The sequence below is a fragment of the Helicoverpa armigera genome, chromosome 21 (assembly GCF_030705265.1).
Source record: "Helicoverpa armigera isolate CAAS_96S chromosome 21, ASM3070526v1, whole genome shotgun sequence".
NCBI lineage: Eukaryota > Metazoa > Arthropoda > Insecta > Lepidoptera > Noctuidae > Helicoverpa > Helicoverpa armigera.
This window is the reverse complement of record NC_087140.1, coordinates 10131299-10159022: the sequence shown is the minus strand read 5'-3', so window position 1 is coordinate 10159022 and position 27724 is coordinate 10131299. Positions and strand designations below refer to the sequence as shown.

The following is a 27724-nucleotide window of genomic DNA, read 5'->3' as shown; positions in this document are numbered from 1 at the left end:
TATCCAAGTAATCAGTAATATAATTTGTCACTGCATATCGCTATACCTAAATTGAAAGTAAGATAAATCGCAACAAAATAATTTTACGAAAAGGAGAACATAATGCAAGGATTAAAAACTGTGTGACCATCGCCTCTCTGAAAAAAGTAATGCATTTGACATTTCTTTTGACGTCACGGCACAAATGTCAAAAGTTTGTCAAGTGCTCACGCGATGACTTATGTCATTAGTCATCCGATATGTATCTGTATTTATCTAGAAATACTTTAGCGAAATACAAAGTTATCGTTGCAAACAGCTAATATTACTGATAATCACTTTCACGTAACGCGTGATAGCAAGCGTCGGCCGCACGCGCGATGAGAACAAGAGGAAAAATTTAGTGTGGAGTTGTATTTCAATGTTTACCTCAGCGAGTGTTTATATTAGTTAAAATGGATAATAGCAGTGATAAGAAAGACGATACGAGTGCTCAGAAGAAAGAAGTGCTGTCGAGCTTACAGAAAATATGTTTAGTTTGTGGAGATAAGGCATTAGGTTATAACTTTAACGCGATCTCGTGCGAGAGTTGTAAGGCGTTCTTTAGGAGAAACGCCTTAGCGAGCAAAGAGTTCAAGTGTCCGTTTACGAACAACTGCGTGATCACTGTGGTGACCAGACGGTTTTGTCAGAAATGTCGACTAGAAAAGTGTCTGTCCATAGGCATGGTGAAAGAGTTCATCATGTCGGAAGAGGACAAAGCGGAAAAGAGACGGAAGATAGAAGAAAACAGGGCAAGGAAACGTCAACGTGATCCTGACGACGCCGTCACTAGCTCCAAGAATGTCAAACGAGACGAGGAAGGTGACACCGGGGTGATTCCTCTGCAGGACACAGTTATACAGTATGACACTTTGAGTACAACTTGTAGTCCGAGTAGCACAGTGCAGTCTCCGTTGTCCAATGACCTTGATGCCTCGTTACAATCTCCTCAATACAACTATACCCCCTCAGCCCCTGTCACACCTGGTACCGAACAGCCATATCCTATGAAGATATACCCCATAGATGAGAAGTCGGTGATCAACAGAGCAATATATGAACAAAGAATGATGGACTCCTACATTTATGAGAACGTTGACAGCAATATGTATGGGGAAACTAAACAGAATAGTATAAGGTTTGTATGATGTTATTATATTAATACAAGAATTTGTAATTTTTTATGTGGAGACCTTGAGAGAGTCAAATTATCACATTTGAGAATTAGAAGACTATCAAAATAAGACAAAATGGTTATTTCCTGTTTATAAATGCTATAATCATATTCAGTTTTTGCATGATAAGAATTTTACCATTCTACACAACTCAATTATTTGGAAATAATTCTGTACAATGGGGTTTTACTGCAAAACTGAATCAAGTTGGAATACAACCATATTCCATAGTTTTTTCATGAAAAAGTATTTCATTCATTAAACGTAATTTATGTTAATTTGTTCAAGGAAAAAAGTTATTAAAAAGGGTAAAAGTTATTTTCCCCATTTAAGTCTACGTCACTTAAATGGGGAAAATATTTACTATAACTGTATAGGATTAGCGGCTTGCAAAATATGTACTATTTGTCATCATAGCCTACAAAACTTACTGTAGTTTGTAGTAGTAAAGGGAGAACAAAGTCCAAAAGATTCATCCAGACACAATAATGTTGAGGGATCTAATCACTTTACAATGCTTGATCTATTAAACTAATTTGTTTGGGAATCTCCATTGTTTGCAAGTTCAAATAGAATCTAATAAGAAGCAAATAAGAAATTAGCATTAGTGTTAATTAACTATATTTACAGTGGTTAGTTGTTATTATTATTTGCATAATTAGTTGATACCGAAACCACAAATATGTCTGAAAAACTGAATCTTAAAAGCCAATCTAGGAGTTGGGTGTTGGCAACTGGTCCAAAGTTTTTAACTTTTAACACTACCATACTTTATATTGTTTTCTATGTACTTGTTATGTTAGATTTTTTTATTTTCTGAAAACTCAATGTTCAATATGGATATTGATTCCCACTCAATGTCATTGCACCTTAATATAGAAGGCCTATAATGATTGTAATTGACAGATCACTGTTGACAAATAGCGAGAAGACAGCGTACAGAGAGACGAGGCCTCAGCACGTGTGCGAGGAGATCCCGTCTACGAGCACCAACCCTGATGTCAACAAGGCCAGGGATATACTACAGGATGTTGAGAGGTAAGTAGTATTTAAGTAGTTTTAACTTCAACCAAGTGGCTGGTATGTCTCAATATGTCACAGGCAAGCCACAGGTTGAAGTAAAAATAAATAGTCTATAACTAAGTATCTGGTTATCATTCAGGGCTATGTACTTATAAAAAAATCAATTAATTTAAATGATCTCTTTTATTACCATTTATTAGGTACCAATAATCCTCTATAAAGTTATCAGTATTCCTGTTCCTCTCGCACAATAGTCAAATTGCAATAGTAAGACAAAAGCAGAAGCATATCTGCCAAATTATGTCTGAATTAACTTCTATCTATCTCAGCTTAATCTTCTATTATCTTCAATTTTCGTAGCATCAGCATGGCCCAGCTATATCTTAGCACTAAGCGATTCCGTCGGCTTTCACTCATAAAGTGACTTGCTAGCTTCCTCATCATACATACATCATACATTTTGATCCATACTTACTATTCTTATTTATTTATTTTACTCAGGCATTTAAGGCCCATAGAAAATACTATACATAAATATTATATAACACTGTATTATGTACATATATACTAATGCATATCTAAATAATATAACATACCGTGGGAAAACGAATAGTTTTACATTAAACAACTTGAAACTAATGCACACGAAGTGTCGGCGTCATGTTACGCTGTCCTCGGAACCTCGTCCTAGCTTTCCTATGAACCTCCGATAGACGACACCTTTGGGACAAAACTCTTTCTTGAGGAAGGTCTCGAAGTGATGAGTTGATAATACGATTGTTGACATGTTGATTGTTGACAATACGAACTTCAAGTAACGGCTGATATAATAAAGCGTTTATTTGTTTCTTGATCCCGCTTATCTCAGGTACCTACTACTAGACCGATTTAAAAAATTCTTGCGATATAAGTATGACTATTTAGAGTCGATAGAGATAGGTAGAGATGTATTGAGTAGGTAAGGGTTTAGGCTACTTTATCCGTGTGGGCTGAGTAGCTGCTACGGGACACGGGGGACGGTGGTAGAAGCTAGTAGCACCATAATTAAATCTAGCAGATATGTCTGTCCAACTTACAACCCCGTCGCTTATGGACAAAACATCAAAATCTTTCTCAGCCCTTTTGCTATGAGCGTTAGGAACTGACCTACAACTATTATCGTATTTTTTTTTTAATAGTTGAGATATTTCAGATATTGTAATTTCAAATGTACCTACAGATTACATAAGATAGACAACTTACAAACGTATGTAGGTACCTACACAGTTCTTACATATCGTTTTTGCACAATTCGTGTTTTTGGTAACTATGCGACAATATAGCGGAAATATCAAAGTCCTAACTACAATATTATGAAATGTTTTATTGTACGCTATGTTTTCATTCACGGTGGTGGCACTTAACTGATTAAGGCGTTTTGGCATAGCTATCGTGAGTAATGGATATGACCCTGGACACTGGTAGCAACAGACCAATGTTTCTAGGTGTGAATTTGTTCCCTAAAGACACGGTTCACGACCTGTGTACAATATCTTCTAAACTACCTACTATCATAAAGAATGCAGACTTTTCTGCTGTATGCATTGTTCCCAAATTTTATTTGGGTTCGGCTCAATACTCGTATGTCTTTCGATTACATTCCTCTCTGTCACTCTTCATACTGACACCATTAAAAAGCTACAATATCCCTTATCAACATAGGCTATATTTTATCCATGTTCAAGAGTAATTTCCTGGTATATGTACATGCGAAAATATCTAGCTAAAAATAAATTCCATTTGATAGTATCTGTCAATCACAAAATATCATAACGTAGCCTAAATATAGATGATATTTTGGCTAACAGTCACCGTTAGCTTATCTGTGGTTAGTAACTATAGACCTTGTGAACTGATAACGCACCTGGCCATGTGAGTCACAGGACATGTGTGAGTGGTTTGCCGAAACTGTCCTAAATTCGATGACTGTACATTGTTATTGTAGGTAGATACTGAATTCTTTAGCAATAATCTGTTAGGAATGCCGATTTTTAGGTGTTAATATGTAAGTAGTTTATAATCTGTCTGGATAGTCGGTCCTTGAATATTTTCTGGTAATGTATTTTGCCTTGAAATGTTAATGAAGTAGTTGCTGTTAAAAAAAAAGATTATCTATCAGACGACAACTTACTACCTACCCATAGGGTTCCCAAGGAGTCTCGCTAGTTATTTCCATCCATCCATCACACCCCTAGGTTGTCCGTCTTCGGACGTAGGCCTCCTCCAAATCTTTCCATTTCTGCCTACTTCTTGCCATTCTCATCCAAGTTAGTCGCTAGTTATTTACCGGGTAGTAATTGTAGACGGTGTATGTCAAAAATAGTTATCCTTAAAATAGGATCTAGGATCTCCCCCACTGATCCTATACTTGGACCTCAACGTATCTCAAAATTGAGTTCTTCATGTCTTATCAAAAGTGGGGAATTTTGCGGATTTTCTTGTTTACTTACGCCTCAAAAGTGTTGTCACGTTGTTGACTGTACCCAATTAATTTCCGATCAATAATATTAATCTTAGCATCATTCCTGATAGTTCTTAAGTACGCAATTACGTTATAATCACGGCCAACATGACATTGCTTATTTGGAGCGTGCCAAAGTCAGTGCAAAATGATAAAGATAAACTAATAATCAATATTAATCTTATTATCTTATCACGCGGGGTAGTAACAGCGATCTATCGGATAGAGTAAATTGCTGCACCTCAAATATTTCGCTTAGATCTGACACAATATAACTGACCACACCTATTGAACAGATAAGCAAAGAATACTCTACTGTATTTAACACATGCCCTATATTTTAGTTCTATTTCGTCATAATTTTGCAATGTATTTGTTTTGACGTCTATGTGTTAGCAAACTATTCTAAGTACTTATAGGCTATCAAAATTCTGTTTTGGTATCACTTTAATATACTTAAACGCACTATCTACACTATCTAGATTACAAACGATGTAAGCCGGACGTACATAATGAACTAAAAAACAAATTAAGACTTACCTATAAATCACTAGCTTCCGCTCGCGGCTTCGCCCGCGTGGTGTGTTAAAAAGAAGTACTTAGCTTATGTGTTAATCCAGGGTATCACCTATCTACATATCAAATCGGTCCACCCGTTTTCGCGTGAATGAATAACAAACATACATCCATACATTCTCACAGACTTACATTTATATCGTTAGTAGGATTAGTGGGTTTATTTACTATCATATTTGTAATAAGTATGTTGGTTGCCGTTGAAACAAAAAACTAAAGTTGTTGCTCTGTAAAGAGAAATTTAATTTTAAGAACATCAGAAAATCACAATCACAAACACAACTTAGTCTTACATGAAACAAAATATAAATGTTATTACTAACCTGTAAAGAGAAACAACATTAAAAGCTATTGCTTCAGATATTCACTCTTTAACAATGGTATTAATTGATATTATTTGAATTATTTCTAATGAACCTCGCTAAGGCTGCAATTATAAAAAATCTCCATATTGAACATAGAGGAAAAAGTGCTGTCACCACAGATAATACTTTAAAATATGTCTAGCCGCAATATGCGCGGGAAATTCAAATTAAATGAAGTGTGAAAGGGCTTCATTTACATCTCCCCTCCCCCAGGTATACAAAACTCCCCTGATACTGGTATCAGTTTTGTAATATGAAACAAGTTTGATTCTAACTTTTTGTATCCTGTATCAATTTTATAAATTGAGTTAGATATTTTTTCTAATATTTTATAAGGTCCAATTTTTAATTCGTCTAGTTTTTTTCTATTTAATCGGTTACCATTTTCCACGTAAACAAAGTCTCCTACATTAAATTGCTTATTTATTCTGTTTTTATCAAATTGTTGTTTATTATAATTGTGTGAATTTATAGTTCTTTTCAAAGCTATCTTTCTATCTCTTAATAATTCATTCTGTGTTTTATGTTCTTTCAACTCATCTGGTAAAATATCTATAGCTCTACCTTCCATTAAATAAGTTGGGGAAAATCCTGTCACTGAGTGTTCGGTTTCATTATATCTCTGAGTGCATTTATGAGCGATAGTCGTCCAAGATGTTTTATCATTTTTTTCATTAATTGTACATCTTATTTTGTTAACTAATGTTTGATTCAACCGTTCATTAATTCCATTTGAGAAAGGTGCATTCACTGCAGTGAAAATAATAGGTATGTTTTCTTTCCTTAAAAAGCTTTTAAATTCTTTAGAATTTATACCCGGATATTGGTCTGATAAAACCATTCCAATTTTATTTTCAGGAATAACCTTTCTTATGAGTTTAATAAAATCATCTGCGTTTTGGGTTTTTGATGTCAATATGTAGGCATATCTGGTGAAATGGTCTACCAGAAGGTGTAGATATGTTTTAGTAGAGCGGGAGCCACCAAACCCACCGATGGTATCTATAGAGACAATTTCAAATGGATAAGTAGCAGGTCCCAAATGAGACATCAAGCCGTATTTGAATTTAGTTCTAGATTTGTTTTTTATGCATATTTCACAATGTTCACATATTTTCTTTACATTTAATGTTAAATTCTTTGCTACAAAGAATGGTTTGATTTTATTTTCTGTTTGTTTTACTCCTATATGGCAGTAAGTATCATGTACATTTTTTATTAATTTTTTACTGAATTCCTCAGTAAGTATAATTTTGTTTTTCTTTCCTATCCTTTTAAAGTATATTTTATTTCTTAATATTAGTTTATTTTTATACTGTTTTATTTCTTCATTTTTCTCTTGATCGTTTTGAATGTCTTCTAGTTTAATCAAATTAACAACTTTTAAAATTTCTTCCTGATTTACATGTGGTTCTAAAACTGGATTTCTACTTAGACTATCTGCTTCTAAATTGTCCTTTCCTGGTGAATATATTACTTCAAAATTAAATTGTGATAAGTAGTACGTGAGTTCTCCTAGCTCCTCATCTGTTCTAGCCTTAATATTCAGTTTTTCTAGGGGTTTATGGTCTGAAAACACTTTAAACTTTTTTCCTATGAGCCAATGTTGCCAGTATTTTATGGCCTCTTTTATTGCTAAGCATTCTAAATAAATAGCTTTTTTTCTTTTCTGACTGTCATTTAATTTTCTTGAAAAATATGCACATGGCCTTTCTTCTCCATCTGCCTGTGGTTGTTTCAAAATAGCTCCCAAACCCTGTATACTAGCGTCTGTAATACATATCTATACAGACTCTGTATAGATATGTATAGGAAGATTAGGATCGAATATCTCTAAAATAGGGTTTGAACACAGTAGTTTTTTTATTGTATCAAAAGATTCTTGACATTCTCCTGTCCATATAAATTTTTGGTCTTTTCTTAACAAATTATGTAGAGGATCTAATATGATTGATATGTTTTGTATATATTTTCCATAGAAGTTTATTTTTCCTAGAAACTGTCTAACATTTTTCTTTGTTTTTGGAACGGGAAATTCTTTTATGGCTATTAAATTATCCTTTAGTGGAGTAATGGTATTATTTTGTATAATGTGGCCTAGGTATTTTACAGAGTCCTGTGCAAACCTACATTTAGAAAATTTCAATCTGAAACCTTCTTTTGATATAGCCTCCAATAGCAAAGATAAGTGGTTAATGTGCTCTGTGAATGTCTGGGAAAAAACTAAAATGTCATCTATGAAGTTAACTGTAAAATTGGATAGTTTGTGTTTTCTAATAATGCTACTTAGTATTCTTTGAAATATTGCAGGTGATGTTTTCAAACCGAATGGTAGACAAGTCCACTGAAAATGATTTTCTTGAGTAACAAAGGCTGTTTTTTTCCTATCTTCCACTTTTAAAGGTATAGACCAGAATGCGGAATTTATGTCCAACGTTGAAAAGAATTTACAATTTCTTGTTTTTATCATTAAGTCCTCTATAAGTGGAAATGGTTGAGACTGAGGAACCACTATTTTATTCAAATCACGGAAGTCTATGCATAGTCTACATCTTTTTCCTTCTTCTTTTTTATAGGCTAAAGTTACAGGAGCTGCAAAAGGGCTATAAGATTCTTCAATTAGTTTATTTTGTAATAATTTTGAAACTTGCTCTTCTATTTCTTTTTTATCCTCATAACTGCATCTATACGGTCTTTTGCTACAATATGTATCTACAGATAAATCAATATGTGCCTCATAGCCTTTCACTAAGCCTACATCATATTTATCTTTTGCAAATAGTGAGCTATATTTGCTTATTAATTCATTTATTTCTTGTTGTTGCTGACCATCCAAATGATTCACAGTAATGTTGAAGTTTGTAACTTCAATGTGTTCGTTAAAGTTAACTTTACACTTATCGCTCATATAGAAACCATCTTTCACTGTTACTTCCTTAACATTATTTTCATCAATTACATAGTGTTTGTTATCAGTTATGTCACCTGTAAAGTCAGGAATATTGACATTCTTTTTTAATTCTTTTTGTTGTTTTTGTGTGATTTCTAAGTTTTCATTTTGAATTAGTTGAAAAGATTTTATGCAATCCAATCCAATTAAAAAATTATAGTCAAAATTTTGTTCATCTATGACAAATATATTCATTTCTTTTTCTATTTCAAAAATCTTTATTTTTAACGTTACTATTCCCATAGACTTTTTTACACCATTAATCGTTTTTAAATTTGCTAGATTATTGTTATTGTTGTTTGGGTTGTTTTTTAATGATAATAATTTTGAATTAATTATGCTTACATTTGATCCTGAATCATAAATGCCGAACGTTTCTATGGAATCATTTATTATTAACTTGGTTTTGATTAATGGTGGGATAATTAGTTTTTTGGATCTACTTGATTTAAACTCATTTCTAATTCAGAATTATTAACACTTCTAAATGGCTGTTTTTTAGACCGATCATCATCTTTATCTTTATTTTTAAACCAACATACAGACTCTGAATGATACCGAGTACCTTTCTTTTCTTTTTCACAGATTCTACATGGCCTATCTTTTAAATTTTTCTCTTTTGTCTTGCTTTCCCAATCTATTACTTTTTTCTCCGCTGTCTTTTTATCCAATAAATGTTCTAGTCCCCGGATACTACTAAATAAGTCCTCAGTATCTTTCAATGTATTTCTGTCAATCTCATTTGCTATGAAATTAGGTAACCCAATTACAATTAAATCAATTAAAGTATGTTTATCAAGAAGTTTATTTACCTCCAACAAAAGCCGTTCTTTCTTTAAAGCATATTCAAGTAATGTACCCTGCCTATATTTAAATAAAAAAGCATACCTTATTGGTGACCAGCCTTTGTCCACATATGTTTCACAAAATTTGTTTTTCCAATAACACCACTCTGAATTAATAGTGTATTTTATAAGCATAGAACTATACCAATCTTGACAAGAATCCTCTATAAATAACCGAAACACTTGTATCTTTTCAATGTCATCATTTATATCTACCTATACGTTTACATTCAGCTTCAAAGATATCCATCCACTGTGTCACACTTGTTGTTTTTTTTGTGAATTTTTCTATTACCATCTTTTCAGATAACTTCTTTAAATTGGACTGCTTGGATTCTTTCTTAGATTCCGCGAAACTTTCTAAGATTTTTGTGAGAGTTTCTGTAGACATTTCATTCGTTGAAACCTGTTGTGTTTTGGATGTACTTTCCTCCAGTAAATATCCTTTGAACTGCATATTTCCATCTTCATCCGTATACGTATCACGCAATTCCGATGTTAATGAAATCCAAACTCGTCTTTCTTCGTGTCTTTTTTGCAGTGTAGCCTTTACTTTTTGAAAAGTTTGAGTTTTAACTAACTCAGTATGCAGTTTTACCGGTTGCAAATGTTCCGGGATCAAAAACACGTGTCCATCGGCGTCCATAATTGAGGTTATGCAAAGCACATTTGTTTTCGGATCTTCAGCCGATTTTACAACAAATTTAAATTTAAGCTTTTCCATGCTTTACAACAGCTATAAATAATGTTGTTTTGTAATAAGTATGTTGGTTGCCGTTGAAACAAAAAACTAAAGTTGTTGCTCTGTAAAGAGAAATTTAATTTTAAGAACATCAGAAAATCACAATCACAAACACAACTTAGTCTTACATGAAACAAAATATAAATGTTATTACTAACCTGTAAAGAGAAACAACATTAAAAGCTATTGCTTCAGATATTCACTCTTTAACAATGGTATTAATTGATATTATTTGAATTATTTCTAATGAACCTCGCTAAGGCTGCAATTATAAAAAATCTCCATATTGAACATAGAGGAAAAAGTGCTGTCACCACAGATAATACTTTAAAATATGTCTAGCCGCAATATGCGCGGGAAATTCAAATTAAATGAAGTGTGAAAGGGCTTCATTTACATATTTATATATAAAATGAGTAACTTTTTCCTGTCTGTAGCGGTTTCACACCAAAGCTACTGATACCGCACCTATGCTTATGTTTTCTATACGCATCTAGAGTCTGGGAAAGGACATTAGCTACTTTTTTGCGGAAAGTAGTTCCCCTGGGACGCGTTGTGGAAACGTGTGGAGTAGCTAAAGCAAAAAACGTCTAAGCCTAACATAGTTTAATTTGGGGATGTATTTCGTTTGCAGGATAGAACCGAACTCGATGGAGTCGATCCTGTGCGAGGCCATCAAGCTGGAGTTCGAGGCCTACACCTCCGTCAACCCCTGCAGTGGCTCCTCTAGAGAACTCAATGAGGTGAGGACCTACCTTCATTTAACCGAATGCAGCTGAGTACCAGTGTTTTACTCGGGCAACACATTACAAATTGGCAAGATCGCTTGTCATACTTTCTAGGTGCTGACTACTCGTAACGAGTGCCAAATATGTTTAAGGTTTTTTTTCTAAGTATGTACCTGAACTCGTTTGGTGGAACAACCAAACAAATCTTACGCCTCAAGTTAAGAGTCTTTAAAAAGTGCCCTCCGTCGAAAATGATTGTCCCTTATCCTTCAGTAGCTTTTTTTATCAATAAAATTCTGTATTTCTATTTTTTTATTTATAGATCATTTCTTAACATAACTCTTCCTGTGTAAAAAAAGATGTAATTTATCATTTTCTATCTAATATTATAGGTGGAACGTGCCAAATTAAACGAGCTAATAGTAGCGAATAAAGCGCTGAACGCTCCCATAGACGATGACGTCACGCAACTGGTGGGCGACACCGCTTCCACAGCCGGGTTCAAGGTAACACATATATCAATATTGCTGTTTTTATACTAAATATATAGAATTTGCTAAAGAAAACTGGATAGTAACAAGATGAGAATCCTAAATTGTGATGAATATGTGGCTGGTAATGATAGACAAACATGTCCAATATAAAAAAAAAATCGGCATTGATATGGCGAATAAATAATTAGAACATTTGATGTATGGGTAATTTGAGAATTATTTTCCGTTCTATTTGCTAAGTGCCAAAGACATAATATATGTAGAGGATGCACCTCTCCCAGGGATTAATCTATATATTTTGAAATTAAATTCCATGTTCCTCAGTTCAGCAATTTTAATATACCAAACACATCTTAATGTGTCAACTTTTTGCAGGAGGGTGACGGCAAACACGATCCCCGGTTAATAACGATAGTGAACCTTACTGCTATTGCAATAAGGCGGTTTATCAAAATGGCAAAGAAAATCAACGCGTTCAAGAATATGTGTGAAGAAGATCAGGTGAGTACAGTATCATATTATTATGTACATATATCTATACTAATACAATAGGCTGAAGAGTTTGTTTGCTTGAACTCGCTAATCTTAGGAACTACTAGACTGGCTTAAAAATCTCTCGTGTTAGACAGCTCATTTATCAAACAAAAATATAAGTTACTTTTTATATGGTTGCATATAGTAGCTTCCATGGAACGCGGGTAAAACAGGCGGCGGAAGCTAGTTATCATATACATTGCCTACTTTTATTTCTAGGTCACAATAATATTAAATGTCAAAGTTAACCTTAGTCTACCTCAACAACGCGTCACATAATTTTATTTTACGCCGAAAACCTTGATTCTTAATTAATAGACCTACATATTTATATCCGCTTGATATTTATAAATAAGCAAGTCTGCAAAGTTATTATATAAAATAGCCAACATACAAAAATAACTCAAATTCTTTGCTGTTATGGAAGTTTTACACTCAATGGTCCGGGGCGAGAGGGAATGGGATGCCGTCGCCTCCTTCTGCGAAGCGGTCATGCTCGAGAAGGAGGAGGCGGAACGCCAGAGAGTTCGCACCTCTCATCCCGGCCGCCGCGCTGGACCAGGTAGACACCACGGGCGCCGGGTGTCGCGAGATGACTCCCGGCCACCGTAGGCGTGGGTCTGTGGGCGGTGAGTTCGGGTGGCTCATCGTCCCTCTGTCTTCCTAGACGACAGACCCGTGTCGACGGCGCGCGTTGTTCCACGCGCTCCTCAAAGAGACGTCAGCAACCCCAGCGGGGCCCAGCAGGGCCAAGGCCTGCCGGGGCTGCGGGTTGTTCGAAAGAGATACCGCGGCCCTGGTACATAAAAGGCCTATGACGGAACACGACGATTTTAGTCAGTAAGAGTCTGACACTCCCTCACCGCTGCTAACCCACAGCGGGAGGGGTCATTTGATGATTTTACGTCGATAAAAAAAAGGTCCCATTTTATTTTCCTTTTTCTAAAAAAGGCGCCACTGAAAATCCTGCCTTTTTACATTTTTTATTTATTTATTCCTAAAAAGCGTATTGCTTGAACACCAGATATAACCGTTATATGCATTCACTATTCAAATATCGTTTCCGTATAATTTTTAAGGTTATAATATCATTATTAAAATAATATCCCATTTGTCTTAGGTGGCGCTTCTCAAAGGCGGCTGCATAGAGATGATGGTGCTCAGAAGTACCATGACTTATGACGGACAGAGAAACCAGTGGAAGGTGAGTTCATCTTATTGTCTTATGGAATATTTTTTATTTTTGACAATCTCTGTGGCTTCAAAATTTCTTAAGAAAAAATGCGAATCTTCGGGGGACGAGGAACGTTACTGGCTTCACGCCATCATACTTCTTCTTTCGAACACGCTCATTTTTTTCTTTAACCCAAATCAATTTGACAGATGTCTCAAGGAACCCAAACTCCTCGCTAATTCACTAGTAACTTATCGTTTTGGTCACGCTTGCTGGCCTAAAAAAGGCGCCTGATCTATCTTTCTTAAATAAATAAATAAATCGTTTATTAACTTTGTACATAATTTTACAGTGATTTGCTTAATTCTGATATCATCTCCGCTCATCTTTTCGTCTTTAGTGGTACAAGTAAAACCTATTTAACCTAAAAATACTAATTTCTCTTCCAGCTACCTCACAGCCAAGAACAATTCGGTTCGATCCGCACGGACGTCCTGAAGCTAGCGAAAGGCAACATCTACCGCTCACACGAAGCTTTCATCGTGACGTTTGAACCAAAATGGCGGACAGACGAGCATGTCATACTCATCATGTCGGCTATACTGCTGTTCTCACCAGATCGGCCTAAAGTCGTGCATCCTGATGTTATTAAACTTGAACAGGTTTGTACACTGTTAATTTACTTATTTAATAGTTAATGTATGGTAGGTGAGACAAAGAAAGGACAACCAACTACAAACACAGCTTATTTCTTGAGCAATCTTTTCCAATAGCCCTGCTCTGAGAGAGTAATACTTCCGATGTATTTAAGCCTTAGAAATTTTAGGAAATAAATTGTTAACTGCGCACTAATCTGGTAATATAAGGAGCGTATAAAATTCAATAGCAGCGTTTTTAACAGCTGAAAAAGCCCAGCGCTTTAAAGGGCTATCCATACTAATATTATAAATAGGAAAACTTTGTTTGTTTGTTTGTTTGTTTGGTTGTAATGAATAGGCTCAAAAACTACTGGACCGTTTTTTAAAATTCTTTCACCATTCGAAAGCTACATTATCCACGAGTAACATAGGCTATATTTTATCCCGGTACGGGCAGTAGTTACCACGGGACGCGGGTAAAACCGCGGGAAAACGGCTAGTCTTATATAAATTAAGTTTATGTATGTACTTTTACTTGGAAAAACAACTGGTTGAACGAACTCCTGAAATAAATTATATGCAACGTTACAACATAATTATAATTTTTCTGTCTTTTGCGCATTTGTCAATATAAAATCTCCTCCTTTTACAGAATTCCTACTACTACCTACTCCGGCGTTACCTCGAAAGCGTGTACCCAGGCTGCGAAGCCAAATCCACCTTCCTCAAACTCATCCAGAAGATTCTAGAACTTCGCAAGCTAGCTGAAGAGGTGACCGGAGTCTACCTCGACGTGAACCCCATTGAACCCTTGCTCATGGAGATCTTTGACCTTAAGCACCATGCCGCATGAGACACAGGGTAACACAACGTATTTATTTAGCACCTTCTGCCACGGATTAGTTATTAATGGAGTGTTTACTGTGTGTATTTATTTTTAATATTTAAATAAATAAATCTGCTCATTATGAGATTAACATTCCATTGTTTACTAATCCGTGTTTTTGTTTGTCTGTCACTTCGGCCTAAATAGCTGTACCTATACGGGATATTTATATTTGTTAATAAGTCCAAACAGTCCGTTGGGATTACTTTTTATATTCCATTTGATAAGTATTTTAAAATCGTTATTCTTGTACTGAGTACAAAGTTAGTTGCAACATATCATGATGAATTAAATGCCAAATTAGTTACATTTGTGATAAACTAACAAATTCTAAGGCTAGGCTACATGTCCGATCTCTCGCAATGTTTACAAGTGTATATAGTATGTACGTCTGTGTAGTCAACGCCCATTGTCTAACTTTAAGTACAATATAAGTGTGTGTTAGTCGTTTTTCACCTGTAGAGAATTATTAGGAAAGCTTGGGGATCATTTTACTGAATATAAAACAAACTATTCGAGTCGCAATGTGTGGAAATTGTTATTGGCAAGAAAGCACTGTAGCAATAATTAGCATAAAATTAACGTATTCAATTCGATGGTACCTTTAGAAAAAATTATATAATATACGCGGTCGAATTGAGAACCTCCTTCTTTTTGGGAAGTTGGTTAAAAATATACGAAAAAGTCCAATATTGCTCTAAACATACTTGTAATTTGTTTGTTTTATGAAAATAGATTTTAATTGCAGTAATCATTTTAAAGTGAAGTGAAGCTCAATTCTTATCCAAGTAAATATCAATATAGTCTTGTGGGCCTAGCATACTATGTACTGCATAAATATAGTATGTATTGCCAACTAGTTTCCTGTAACCGTTTCACCCTTCCTGAGTGACCTACTATCTGGATAAAAAGTAGCCTATATGTAATTCTGATAAAAGAGCTACTGCATCAAAATCAGTTCATCCGTTCTAGCTATGAGTGCTAGGCCCAAACATTCTAAAACTGCACTTGTGTGATATCCACGATCTCTCTATCTCATAGAATCAGTTGCCATACTATGAAAATACTATATTTTACTCCTTTATTTATTTTATAGAATCCTTTGTTTTAAATAGATTATTATCATTGAATAATCAGCCTAGCCAAATTGTTAGTGGCTAAAATATTTTATTTGGTACGACTGTTGACTTCCGGTACTCGGTTTTAGACTCAGAAGACCTTATTATAGGGTTTATTTTACCTTTTATATCCAAGGCTCTTGACGTAAAGTCGAAACAAGAGTTGCACATTTGTATAGCAATTTGGCGTGAAATCCAAACAAAAATGAACAGTATACTACACAAATTCGTTAAAATTTCAAATTATATATTTATTTTGTTTTAAACTGTAAATATTTTAACTTTAACGTATGTTTATTGTTAATTAAGAGATGTTTATTTTTATATTACCGTTTAGATCAGGATATTGTAAGTGCAATAATGTATTTTATAAGAACGAAATATATTATAGTTTGTTAATATTATGTATTTTATTCATAGAAGTTAAGACAGTAAATAAAACCACTATTAATATTTAATTAATTTATTCAAACACTAATGATTCGCGCCAAATATCTTGTCCACTCTGAATATAGTAACACATTAGTATTAAATACGTCACAACTTCAACCCGCAACTAAATTCAAGACAGTCAAGATATTTGTCAAACTAACGGCTATGTGCAAGAACATAGCAACATAAAAAACATTGAACAAAACAGAACATAATTTCTTAAACAAAATAAAAGGAAACGAAATAATAACAACCTATCATAAAAGGATAATTTAACTACAATAAGCTTGTGACCTTAAATACCACACAATTATTATAACATCAAATGCACACGAAGACTAGTGCTTCATTAATTAAGAAAAACACAGCAAAACTTCCCTAGTGGGTAAAAACACACACATACATACATAAAAGTCATATCAACGAAACTTCAAGCTGTGCAGAGTTACAAGGTACTAAGTTAAAATCTACATTTTCCCATCTTCAATCCCTAAAGCCAACTTCATTTCTAAAGAGTAATTCTGTTCTACTCTATTGAACTGGGCTTCATCACCATCCTTGGTACCTTCCTCGACAGCCGGTATGTCATCAACACAGTCTTCAAATACATCATCAGTGGACACGTCATTAATCATTTCATCACCAAGCACCGATTCGTAAATCTTCGAATCATCTAGTTCTCCATCGTTGTCTACAAATTCATTTGCGTCATTGTCAACAGTTTTATCAAGGTCTTCATAGTTAGAAAATGAGGCATCTCCCGAACCAGACGCAATATCACTACTCATGACTTGTAGAACTCTGGCTTTGCCATCCTTGGCGTCTTTATTGCGTGGCGTACTTTCACGAACATTAGCGCTCTGAGTCTTATCATTTCCATCGACACTCCTATCGTTAACCTCTGTAGTATCACTCAAAGTAGTATCGTTACCAATTCCTGAATCATCTTCAACGATAGCTGCCATTTTGTTCACATTCTCATCTGTGAGTGTATCTTCTAAGGACAAAGAGGTGTTGTGGCTTGGAATGAGGGTAGCTTCGTTATCATCGTTGCCGTCATGAACTGATTCTGGCGGGCTACTGGGAACGAATGGTACGTACTCGCCAGCTCTCCACCTTTGTTCTGCGACGTCCATATGAGCTTCCAGAATGCGGGATACTTCTGGCAGCTGAAATTTTTGAATTAGTCAGGCAAGTACAAACATTTTAAAGATAGTGCAAATCACACTTACTGTGTACTCATTCTCCAACTGATCAGAAATGTGTTCAATGATAGCATTGGTCCTATTGTCGATGTTTCCAGCATGACTGGTCATGACATCATACTGTCGGTACAACTCTCGTTCTTCGTACTGAAGCGTGCGATCCAGTATCTCGGATGCAACGTTCTGATCGATACGAGCATTTTCTACCATGTTTGACACATTTACCCCTGGAAAAATACCCAAAAATACATCCCAGTTCTAGCATATACCATTAAATTAATAAAAGACAGTTAGTGGTACCTTGTGAAGGGAATCTCTTATCTTCATAAGAGTTAATAGTGCTGATAATAGACTTCTTCGCTTCTTTTCGATCAATGTTGATCATGGTGTCGTACGATGACGGCAAAGTTCTACTGCCACTTGGATATGCTGAGGTTGCACCTACAAATAAATCATTTCAACAAAATGCTTCTAGGGATATTACCTATTGGATTTATTGTTACGTTTTATTTCTATTCGTTATATTCTACATCCCAAAGAAAACTACTTGTATGATTCTTTTGTTTTCGTACCTGTATCTTCAGATGCACTAGGAGTGGCCTCATCTGCAGGAACTCCTGAAGCAGAAGCTTCGCATTCTTGATTCCCATGTCGTTTCCCAATAGATTTTCTATCTTGTTTCTGACTCCCACTTTTTTCAGCCCCCTTTTTCTTATCGACAGTTTTCTTTTCAGTACTCGTTTTATCTTTCGCGCTTTGTTTTCCTTTATCTTTAGAAGCAGTAGTACCTTTAGTGGTATCTTTTTGACTTTTTTTGGTGTTGGTTGCAGTGGATGGCCTGTTGCTGGGCTTCTTGGTTAATGTAAAAGGTATTTCTTCCTTTGATCCTTCATCACTCGTATCGGATGAGAGGTTTATCGAAACTGTTTCACCTGATGATGCTGAAATAATTCGGATTAAAATTAGTATTAAATTCAATCAGAATTGGAATTCTAGGCAAAGTTTCGGGCTTTAAAACAAAGTTTTCCGAACACTTAAAAGTTATTGTGGTGATTTTTATCTAGCACAGCTTATTTCTAGCTGGTTAAAATACAAGAAATTAAACGAATAAATGGAGGATTACGTGGTGATTCGATATCTTCCTCTCCGATCTCATACTGCACGTCAGTGACGGGTGTTTGATCCACGTATTCGAGCAGCACAGCGCCGGGAACATGTGTCAGCTTCACTTTAGCTTCGTCTAAAATATAACCATCATCATCATCATCATTTATTTACACCATCTCTCTTTCTGTGTTTGCGTTCGGTGATTTCTATTTCCAATTTGTCATAATATTCTATATCTAATTTAACTCACCTGGTTTTTCTCCAGCCGTCAACTGACTCAAAGCAACGCGATCGAAAGCATTGTCATTGCGGTACGTGGTATACATAGTTTTCTCTTTTACCAAGTGTGCTGGCAAGCTCTCATTTTCTTTGTAGTATGCATCCATCATTTTCTTGTCGTATAATTTCTAGAAACATTTAAACACGTGAACATCCCTTACGTGTTATTAATCAACTTCATTAACTACAGGCATATTAAGCTACTACAATTTGACAAATCTCTATAACAGATTTTCAACTTTATTTTCTAAAGTATTAAGATTCAATATTGGCTGGAGTATCTTTATGTGCTGTCGTCTGTACTTCTATCAGCTAACTTACCATAGGATCAACAGCCGGTTCTCCTCTATCTATCCTGGCCTGTCGCTCAACCTGTTCTCGTTCTAGTTCAGCAAATATCTCAAGGTCATCAGCACTCGGCTCCAGATCTAAGTCTTCATCGTCATATTCCTCTTTATTCATACGATGCATGTAGTTTATGAGAGCTACACCTTCACCCTCTGCTTGTGCTGTAATGTTAATCAAATTACATAATCTTCGTAAAGGCCCTTTTCAAAATGATTATTCTGACAGTAGGGTAAATGTTTGACAAAACAGTGAAATGAAATCGTTTATTTTGCAAGTTGGACATTACATCACTTTTACACGTCATTTTAAGAACGCTGGGGTCGAGCGAACTGATCTGTCTGACTGTCGATATATGAACTGACTGATCCCTGAGAAGAACCGCCGAAACAAACCCAAGGGTCATAAAAGTAAATTAAACTTACCGCTCGGTCTTCTCTCTCCCTGTGCTTGACTGGTAGAAGCTTTGTTTGTCTCCTGAGACTTGCTCTTGTCATCTTGCTTTTGAACGCTTTCCTTATTTTCTTCAGGTTTACGCGGTGAATCTTTTGAAACAGCTTTTTTATCGAGTGGAATTTCTTTGATTGGAATCTTCTTATTTGTACTAGGCTTTTCGGCATTCGTTTTTCTATCCTGATCTATTATAGTATTGGCTTTATTTATCACGTCTGTATTTAGTTCTTGATTAACTTCTGCTTTTCCTTGCTCATAATTTTCTTTGCCATTATTGCTATTAGCTTTTTCTATAATTTGATTAACTGGTTTTGTGACATCTTCAATGATTGCGTTTTTGTCACTTGCATCAGTTTCTTTTTTGTCTCCATCTTTATTTTCGCATGAGTCTATAATTTCGATCAAAGGTTTCTTCTCAGCTACAGCTGCAGATTTTTCTTCGTCTTGATCAATTTCAGTTATTTTTATATTGCCTTTGCGGTTTTTAGAATCTGAAATTAATGAAAAATAATACATATTTACTTTATTTACCTACTAAGAAAAGTTAGAAAGCAACTTACCTTCCAAAATTTTGGTGACTCCCTTTCTTCCAGTGTGCGGTTGCTGATTGAATAGCAAATTGTTGATTGCTTGGAAATCGGAAACAATATCCCTGTCGACAAACCACTTATCAGAATCCTTTAACCTTCATTTATTTACTCTTTGATTGAAATAAAAACTTACGCTCTTTCATTCTTCGGCTTGACATTTCCATATCCGTACCAGTAGTCATCAGGAAGAGGTGGTGGGGGTTCAGCATTGATCTCCTGAACCAAACGCTTGCTGCGGTCGATTTGCGACCACTCTATATTCCCTGTCTCCGCACCTAGTTACATAAAATCTCATTAGAATTTGAACTTTGTGTTGTTGTCTGTAAACTTCATGTTCGTCTGGCAAGTTCTAAACACTAATGGAATTTACCGTCTTCCTTTTTGTCGCTATCGTCACTACTATCTTCACTCGTAGAGTCATCTTCTTCTTCAGATCCAGATAGCATATCCACAGCGACACCGTCCTTGACCTTGACCTCGACTGGTCCAAACTTCTGTTCCAGAATTGAAGGACCTTCATCTTCTGGCAGATCAGGTTCTTTTGGATCAGTTGTACTATCCGGTTTGACTTCTTGGGGAGTTTCTTCGTCCTAGAACAGGTTTGAATTTCTTATTCGTACATCTCATATTTGTAGAACTAAGCATACCCATAAAATGTGCTTGTTCTACATACTATAGCTAGTGAATTCCTGCTGGTTAAAAATTTATGATTGACAAGTCTGTCGAATCTTTATTAATTTTACCTTAACTTCTTTCTTATCTTGCTCTTCCTTTTCCCTGGCTTCTCTTATAGCTTTCTTTTCATCTCGCATTTTTATTAGGTATCTAACACTCTGCATTACTTTCTCTTGATCCTTAGCGATCCAGCTGAAAATGTTTAACGTGTTCACAGATTCATTGACTATCCTAAATTATGTCATAGTAAAGAATAATGCGATATTCTCTAATGACTAAACTTTACCGTCTCCTCTCAGCAATCTCCTCTTGCACGCCGCCTCGTTGCCAAGCTTCAGCGCATGCGCGATCCCTGGGGAAGACCGGCCTGTTGTCCAGGTTGAGGAGCTCCTTCAGCCGAAGAGTCAGAGTCTTGCGGTATGCAGGAATGTTGCGAACCACAGGATTACCGGTTAAACACAGGACTGTGAAATAAATACGTAAATAAGCACGTGAATTTACTTATGCATTTTCCTGCACAGCAAATGAATCTTACGCTGTCAAATTATCATACCTTTCAATATTATCATGTCAGCAAGAACATCAACTATCAGTGGATCTTCCAAGCGATTGTATGACAGATCCAGCACTGATAGATTCCTGCAATACTTAAGATGCAACAGGTCCTCTGAAACAGCATAAAAAACCATTGAAATCACACAAGAATAAGGAACCGGCAAGTAAATGTGTGTCTTGTTAAATTTTGGACTTAACCAAAGCCATTGACTATGTTCACGAGAAGTTGATTGCTTACCTACACCACTCAACATATTATGAGCAATGCTCAAAGTATGTAAATCAGGAACAACGTCAAGATTTTCTATTTTTCCAACAAAATTGTGGTCAATATTCAGGGTGTCCAGCTTAGGACAGCCGTCCAAGTTTTCAATCTTCCTCAAAACGTTATTGTGCAGATACAAACACTTCAGCTCGGATAGCGTATCCAGTCCTTCAATTCTCTGTATACCATTGTTCTCCAAAAATATGCATTTTAAGCCCGTATATTCTTCTAAATTTTCGATTTTGGAGAAGCCCTGTAATGTAAATTAGGTGTGAATTTTAAGAAAGCAGGGGTTAATGAGTCTTATTATTTGCCGCATGATCTCTACTACGTATTTTACCTTAAAATGCAAATACAGAATATCGTTGAGATATGGCGTGCAATACAGTTTATGCTGCCGGCAATGATTCTTGATGAACTCCTTCGTCATGCGAGGCGTCTTGTTCATTTCTTCGAGCTCTTTCTCCACCTTTCGCTGGAACTCTCTCTGTCGCAATCTCTCTTTCTCAGCGTCTTCACGCTTCTGCTTTCGTTCTGCTTGCTTCTTGGCTTCTTCGTCAGTTTGTACTTCTACAAAAAGTATCATACGTAAAAAGAGACTTATCATACTATTCGCAAAATATGAGCAAACTTAACAACTAAGACAGTTTGATAGTTATTTACCATCAGGTTTTCCATCGGTAATAAGCGGCACTTCTTTTCTATCTTCAGACTCCGCTTCTACTGCCTCGATGTGATCTCCTTGAGCCCTCGTATCTATCTCTTCAGAAGGTAATTCGCGTATCTTTCCAGAACTATCCGATAGTGACTTCTTCCGCATCTCTTCCCTCCTCAGCATATTATTGGCTAATCTCAAGACTTCCTTATTATCTTTCATGTTGTCTTTTATATCATGAAGTAGATTGCTTATCCTCTTGCTCCGTTCAGCTTCCTGTTTCTGCGATTCAGCAATTTTTTTGTTTTTCTCATCAAGGTAAGAAAAGTCAACATCCCAGAGTTCTTTTCGTGAACTCACAACATTTTCTTCAGTCTGGTTTGCGTTGGTATCGGCAGCAGACTTATCTTCAACCTCAGACTTCTGAGGCTTACTTTCCGCGGGAGTTTTGCTCTCATCCTGTTTTTGAGTTTTCAATTCTTGTTCCATCCTTTTCTTCATGGGATGCAGAATTTCTTGAGATTTTAGTAAAATTTCATCAACTTCTTTAATGAACGTTCTACATTCAGAGTTTCGCTTTTCATATCTAGCTTTGCTTTCGTTAATTCTATGTTCGTGATGTTTTAATTCAGAGTTCAGTTTGTTTATTGCATCATGAATGCTATCCATTTGTGGGTCAGAAATAATTTCCGGAGGGTTGTCTTCTTCTCGATCGACCAAAAGAGGAGGAGACTCATCCTCTTTTGGTCGATCAATTTTCATCTCATTCTTAAGTATTTCTCCCTCTTCTTTTATTTTTTCATAAGCTATATTTGACTTTCTTGAATTTTCCAATGCTTCATTAACATCGTTTAACAATTCGTTCATACTGTTCAACTTATTTGTTATATCCTCACGTATAAGAGTGCTTAGATTTTCAGCACCTTCAACGATATTTCTGGCTAAACTTTTCATCTCTTTAAATTCCATTTCATTATTTTCAGGCTTTCCTTCATTGCTCGACTCAAATATATTTTCCAAGTTATTTTGTAATGTTTGTTCCATCTCGGCGGTAAACTTTTGTGGTTGTGACTCATTTTCATTTGTAAGCTCTGATGATATTTCTCTGATGTCTATCTTATTTCTTTCTTCAGTGTTTTTCGATCCCTCGTTAAATGTGGGCGTTGGTGTAAGTGAATTATTTAACACAGAGTTTATTTCACGTAGCGCCTTCTCAGTATCTTTGAGCTTGGCTTCAAAATTCTTTGGAAATACATCTTCCACCTCAATGTTTTCCTCATCTGTTTGTTTTTGTTTTACTTGTTTTCTTTTACACTTGCCACTGAGATCTGGGGTGACAGGATTGTCTTTTAACGGAATATTCATAGCTTCATTAATAGCATATTTTTCTTTTACTTCAGCAAACTGAGAGCGCCTCCTTTGTCCTTTTATCAGCTGTGTAGACGAATCTTTTAACACCTGGTTTTCCACTATTTCTATCGGTTGTTTTAGTTTAGCACCTTGTGATGATTCTGCTTCATCATAGTTGTCGGCCATCTTTCCCAGCATATCCTTAGTTTCTTGAAATCGTGTTTCATAAGACTTGGTGGTGTACTGACTGACAACTTTTTCTATCGCATCATATTCTTTTTCATCACTGTCAGACTCAACACGTTCGCTTTTCTCTGAAACTGATTCATCACTTTTTCTTGCACATTTCTTCTTGTAGTCAGAGACAGATGTCATTAATGAGAGCATATGTTTGTAATTTAATTTGTTAATTGCCTCTTTGTCGCCTTTTGCAGCATCTAACTCTTTTCTCATGGCATGGTAATCCGCTACGTTTATTTCGTCCAGAGGAATGGCTATCTGTTTATTGAAACTATCGTTCTGGGCCATAATCTGAATTTGGCGCGCTTTTTCCGCTATTATAGGGTTGTCTTTGAACATCTCCTTTATGTCTTCTTCGGTTAAGGGCTTGTTATGGTCATCTATTTTGGTGAAAGGTTGCCCTGCCATTACTTCTTGCTCAGTTTTAACTTCACCAGGGCAAGATGCCGCTATGTAGGGTCTGTTCGAACCCACAATTAGCGGCTTCAGCTCATTTTCAATAGCTTTTTCAATCATCTCTTTAGGTAGCTTAGCATCGTGGAAAAAAATACGTAATTCTTCTCGTTTCTTTTCTATAAACTTCGGATCTGTTTGAGCATCGGGTGCTTCCATTTCGCCGAACTTATATCGTTCTGGTTTTACCAATTACTGTGTTATTTTGCCTGTTGAATAATAAATTAAAACTCATTTGGTTTATTTGACACAAATCAAATAAAATCTGGCGTAGTTACGCATAGCCATGACAACAAGATTATTTTGTTTAGTCAATAATATTTAAATAAGGAATACACAATCCCAATAAGACAATATTCGTAAAAAAAACAATATAATGAATGATGAAAGGCACTTTAAGTAAATAAACATTATTTTCCACAGTTATACACAAAATGAAATTATTTTTAAAAGTCTGGTAAACTAATAAATATTTTAAAAACTACTATTTCTTTTTTATTTTTTCCGCCGGTTTTTAGTGTCAATGTCAAACTGTCAAACTGCAGTCAGCTGTCGGCTGTCAAATTAGTTTTCTCCTGATTTCATGTTCGGGCTTCGTTTTCAAAACAAATATCTGCGAATTACTCAATATATTTGTAATAATAATTGAGCTCGCGAATCCCATTATCATGAACTATTAAACTGTAAATTGGCTACAAGTTGCAAGATGACCGACGAAAGGAACTTTCGTTCGTCGTACTACGAAAAAGTCGGATGCCGGGGAGTCGAGGAAAAGAAATCGCTTGAAATATTGATGAAAGAGAAACCTTGGGATAAAGTTAAGCTGAAACAGTTTTGTTTGAGGTTCACAGTGCCTGCTGCGTACAGAAATTTGGTATGGAAAGTCTTATTAGGTGAGTTTTATATTAGGTACATACAATTTATGTGACACATAATTTCTGCGAGAGCTGAAACAAATTACTTCTTAATCATAGCTGTTAATTGTATTTTATTATAGAAACAGTAACAACCAGAGGCACCCTACATATATATTTTGCTATCCTAATAGCATAGAATTTTTCTATCATCTATTTTTTAAATAAGAAGTCAAAATACAAACTAAAACCCAAATACCCTATTCAAAATCTTCCAGACATCCTGCCAGTATACCCTGACTCCCACCAATACGTAATGGAACAGCGTACGGAGCAGTACCAGGACCTGCTGTATGCTGTTGAGATGCTCGAGCTGGTGGACATGGACGCTCCTCGCAGTGAAGTCTTGTTCGAGATGTGGCTGCTGGAAAATGAAGAGAGAAAGCCTCCGATGTTCCCGGAGACAAACTTTTCTGTGAGTTGTGTAACATGAACTGAATGTAGTAATAATGAAAACATCTACTTCAAATTGAGTTCAAATAATCTACCATAACATATATTCCATACATATATTAAATAAAAGATTTTAAAAAAAGTTGTTACTAGTATAAATGTTTTGCTGTTATCTACGTTATGTTGCAGTATTTTTACAATCAATATTGTAATGTTATTTAGTTCGCCTGATAATGTTATAATTAGTAGATTACCTAAAGGCTGTTGGCCTGAATTGAGGTCAGGGCTCAATCAGGCAGCATAAAAAATCCTTTAATAAAAAAAATGATTTTAAAATTAATTCTTATATGGTGTCATTGAACCGTCTATACTTTTCTTCAGTCTGCAGACACATTCCTGCCGATAGTGAAGACTCTTCTAGAACTTTATGATGATGAGGTGGATGTGTACTGGCTGGCAAAAACTCTGACTGAAGTAGTGAGGAGCATGCAGAGGGAACTGCCCAAGCTGAAGGAAGCCTTCATGACCATGCTGGAGAAGGAAGATGGGGAACTGTTTAAGTATGATTCATTCTAAACTTTATTATAAGAATTTTACAGTTTTTTTTTTCTTATGTATGATCTTATAAATGATCTGCAACTTGAGATGGAGTGGAGTGCTGATTGAAATGTAAAATAAAAGTCAAAAACATTTGAATAAGCAACATTAATAAATTATTATTATTTTATTATTTCCAGTCACCTGGTCGACATAAATGCTTTAGAAGTGTTACCACTCACAAAATGGTTCAACTGTTGCTTTGCTGGGGTTTTGGATGACACTTCTCTTACCAAGTAAGTATGTGTATACTAGTAACTTATACTAGTTTACAGCTGTGGTTAAACTGGCATCCCAGCCATTTTTATTTTAAAATACATTGATATAAGAAAAATAGGCACATAATTCATTTCTCTGCATCATTCTTGGAGGTAACTGGGAACACCCTGTGTATTGCAGTTGAGGATCTATTTATAAATTCCTAAACTAATTGTTTCTATTTTTTTCTCAGAATATGGGACAAGATATGCAGTGGGGCACCAAAGATACTGTCTTTTGCGGCCGTTATGCTGGTCGTAACGTTACGCAGAAATATACTACGCTCCAAGAATGCTGAAGAAGTTATTAAATGTGTATCACAGGTAATATAACGAATAACGGTAATATAAATTTTCCTCCTTTATGAATATAACCAATGGCATGTTCAAGTGTTATGTCAGGGGACAAGTCTAACAAACAAATCAACCACAGTTATCATAAATGATAAAAGAAGTAAGCAAGCTCAGCCAAATTTATCGAGTTTACTTTGGCAAAACTACTAGTTTTCCCAAAACCCTTGCTTTTAGCCAAAACCATTGAAAATATTTTTATCTTTTTCTAGATACCAGAACAATGTGAAGAAGTAGTAGCTAACAAGGCGATTGAACTGTGGCAGTACTACGGAGCACAGCCACAGAGTGACACCCTAGCCAAGAAATGATGTATGACCTTCTAATGGGGTGACCTCATTAGAAGGAAAATGGACTGTCTACGAGTGTATATGTCTATGGCAGCTTAGCTTCTCAAGTTGTGGACACGCAGTGGCTTTTGTTGGAATTTAATTATAAAATTGTTGATTTTTTATATTATATTTATAGGATTCTAATATAACTTCAATATTTATAGGAGATATACATAATTTATGAACGTAGTTTCAAAAGCTGTTAAATGGATCTTGTAGTTTTGAAAAGTACATGAATTTTGGCTTGTGACTGTGTGGTGCCAGAGAGATCTTCGGTGTTGTATTAAAGGAGACCCTTTCCATAGAGGCCATTATTTTAGGCCTTAGTAAAATAAGATAGTATTTCCTACCTTCTTCATAATAACGACTTATTACTATCTTGTATGTATGTATTACCTTTGTAATAATTGGCTATGTGAACTGTAAATAAAATCTTTTATGCCTGAATAATTTCATTTTATTCAACTTCAATAGTGCTAAAGATGCTTTTCAGTTGTGATCTTTTAG

General features: G+C 35.5%; 3 protein-coding genes across 4 annotated transcripts; 2 read left to right on the top strand and 1 right to left on the bottom strand.

The window, feature by feature from the left end:
• The first annotated feature begins 189 nt into the window (after window positions 1–189).
• Window positions 190–16170, top strand: LOC110376042 (nuclear hormone receptor HR96). 2 transcript variants are annotated; one of them, XM_049849300.2, is made up of 8 exons: window positions 190–1159; window positions 2121–2234; window positions 10832–10940; window positions 11318–11431; window positions 11795–11920; window positions 13074–13157; window positions 13577–13789; window positions 14418–16170. In XM_049849300.2, the coding sequence occupies exons 1-8, from the start codon at window positions 435–437 to the stop codon at window positions 14616–14618; spliced, it is 1686 nt and encodes a 561-aa protein (XP_049705257.2). In that variant the 5' UTR covers window positions 190–434; the 3' UTR covers window positions 14619–16170. The 2 variants fall into 2 exon arrangements, with proteins under 2 accessions (XP_049705257.2, XP_021190051.3); XM_021334376.3 differs by having other exon boundaries at window positions 192–1159; window positions 2103–2234.
• Window positions 16171–16255: 85 nt separating this feature from the next.
• LOC110376050 (dynein axonemal assembly factor 1 homolog) lies at window positions 16256–24788 on the bottom strand. The gene is made up of 17 exons (XM_049849267.2): window positions 22339–24788; window positions 22016–22245; window positions 21649–21928; window positions 21409–21522; window positions 21142–21319; window positions 20924–21047; window positions 20551–20770; window positions 20314–20455; window positions 20151–20242; window positions 19563–20081; window positions 19114–19301; window positions 18764–18920; window positions 18530–18646; window positions 17979–18347; window positions 17707–17847; window positions 17434–17633; window positions 16256–17370 (listed from the first exon to the last, which is right to left on the bottom strand). The coding sequence occupies exons 1-17, from the start codon at window positions 24530–24532 to the stop codon at window positions 16669–16671; spliced, it is 5967 nt and encodes a 1988-aa protein (XP_049705224.2). The 5' UTR covers window positions 24533–24788; the 3' UTR covers window positions 16256–16668.
• A 144-nt stretch (window positions 24789–24932) lies between these two features.
• On the top strand, window positions 24933–27667 carry LOC110376056 (TBC1 domain family member 7). The gene is made up of 6 exons (XM_021334392.3): window positions 24933–25266; window positions 25506–25702; window positions 26062–26240; window positions 26418–26513; window positions 26729–26858; window positions 27098–27667. The coding sequence occupies exons 1-6, from the start codon at window positions 25080–25082 to the stop codon at window positions 27194–27196; spliced, it is 888 nt and encodes a 295-aa protein (XP_021190067.3). The 5' UTR covers window positions 24933–25079; the 3' UTR covers window positions 27197–27667.
• Window positions 27668–27724: the final 57 nt, after the last annotated feature.

Bases quoted from the DNA above. Each gene is read 5' to 3' on its own strand.
- LOC110376042 (XM_021334376.3), top strand. From the start codon at position 435: ATGGATAATAGCAGTGATAAGAAAGACGATACGAGTGCTCAGAAGAAA. The intron at 10,941-11,317 runs GTGAGGACCTAC...CTAATATTATAG, and splicing joins CCTCTAGAGAACTCAATGAG to GTGGAACGTGCCAAATTAAA. The intron at 11,921-13,073 runs GTGAGTACAGTA...CATTTGTCTTAG, and splicing joins ATATGTGTGAAGAAGATCAG to GTGGCGCTTCTCAAAGGCGG.
- LOC110376050 (XM_049849267.2), bottom strand. From the start codon at position 24,532: ATGGAAGCACCCGATGCTCAAACAGATCCGAAGTTTATAGAAAAGAAA. The intron at 21,523-21,648 runs GTAAGCAATCAA...ATGCTGTTTCAG, and splicing joins TAATATGTTGAGTGGTGTAG to AGGACCTGTTGCATCTTAAG. The intron at 18,348-18,529 runs GTAATCCTCCAT...GAATTATTTCAG, and splicing joins GGAAGATATCGAATCACCAC to CATCATCAGGTGAAACAGTT.
- LOC110376056 (XM_021334392.3), top strand. From the start codon at position 25,080: ATGACCGACGAAAGGAACTTTCGTTCGTCGTACTACGAAAAAGTCGGA. The intron at 26,241-26,417 runs GTATGATTCATT...TATTATTTCCAG, and splicing joins GAAGATGGGGAACTGTTTAA to TCACCTGGTCGACATAAATG. The intron at 26,514-26,728 runs GTAAGTATGTGT...TTTTTTTCTCAG, and splicing joins GATGACACTTCTCTTACCAA to AATATGGGACAAGATATGCA.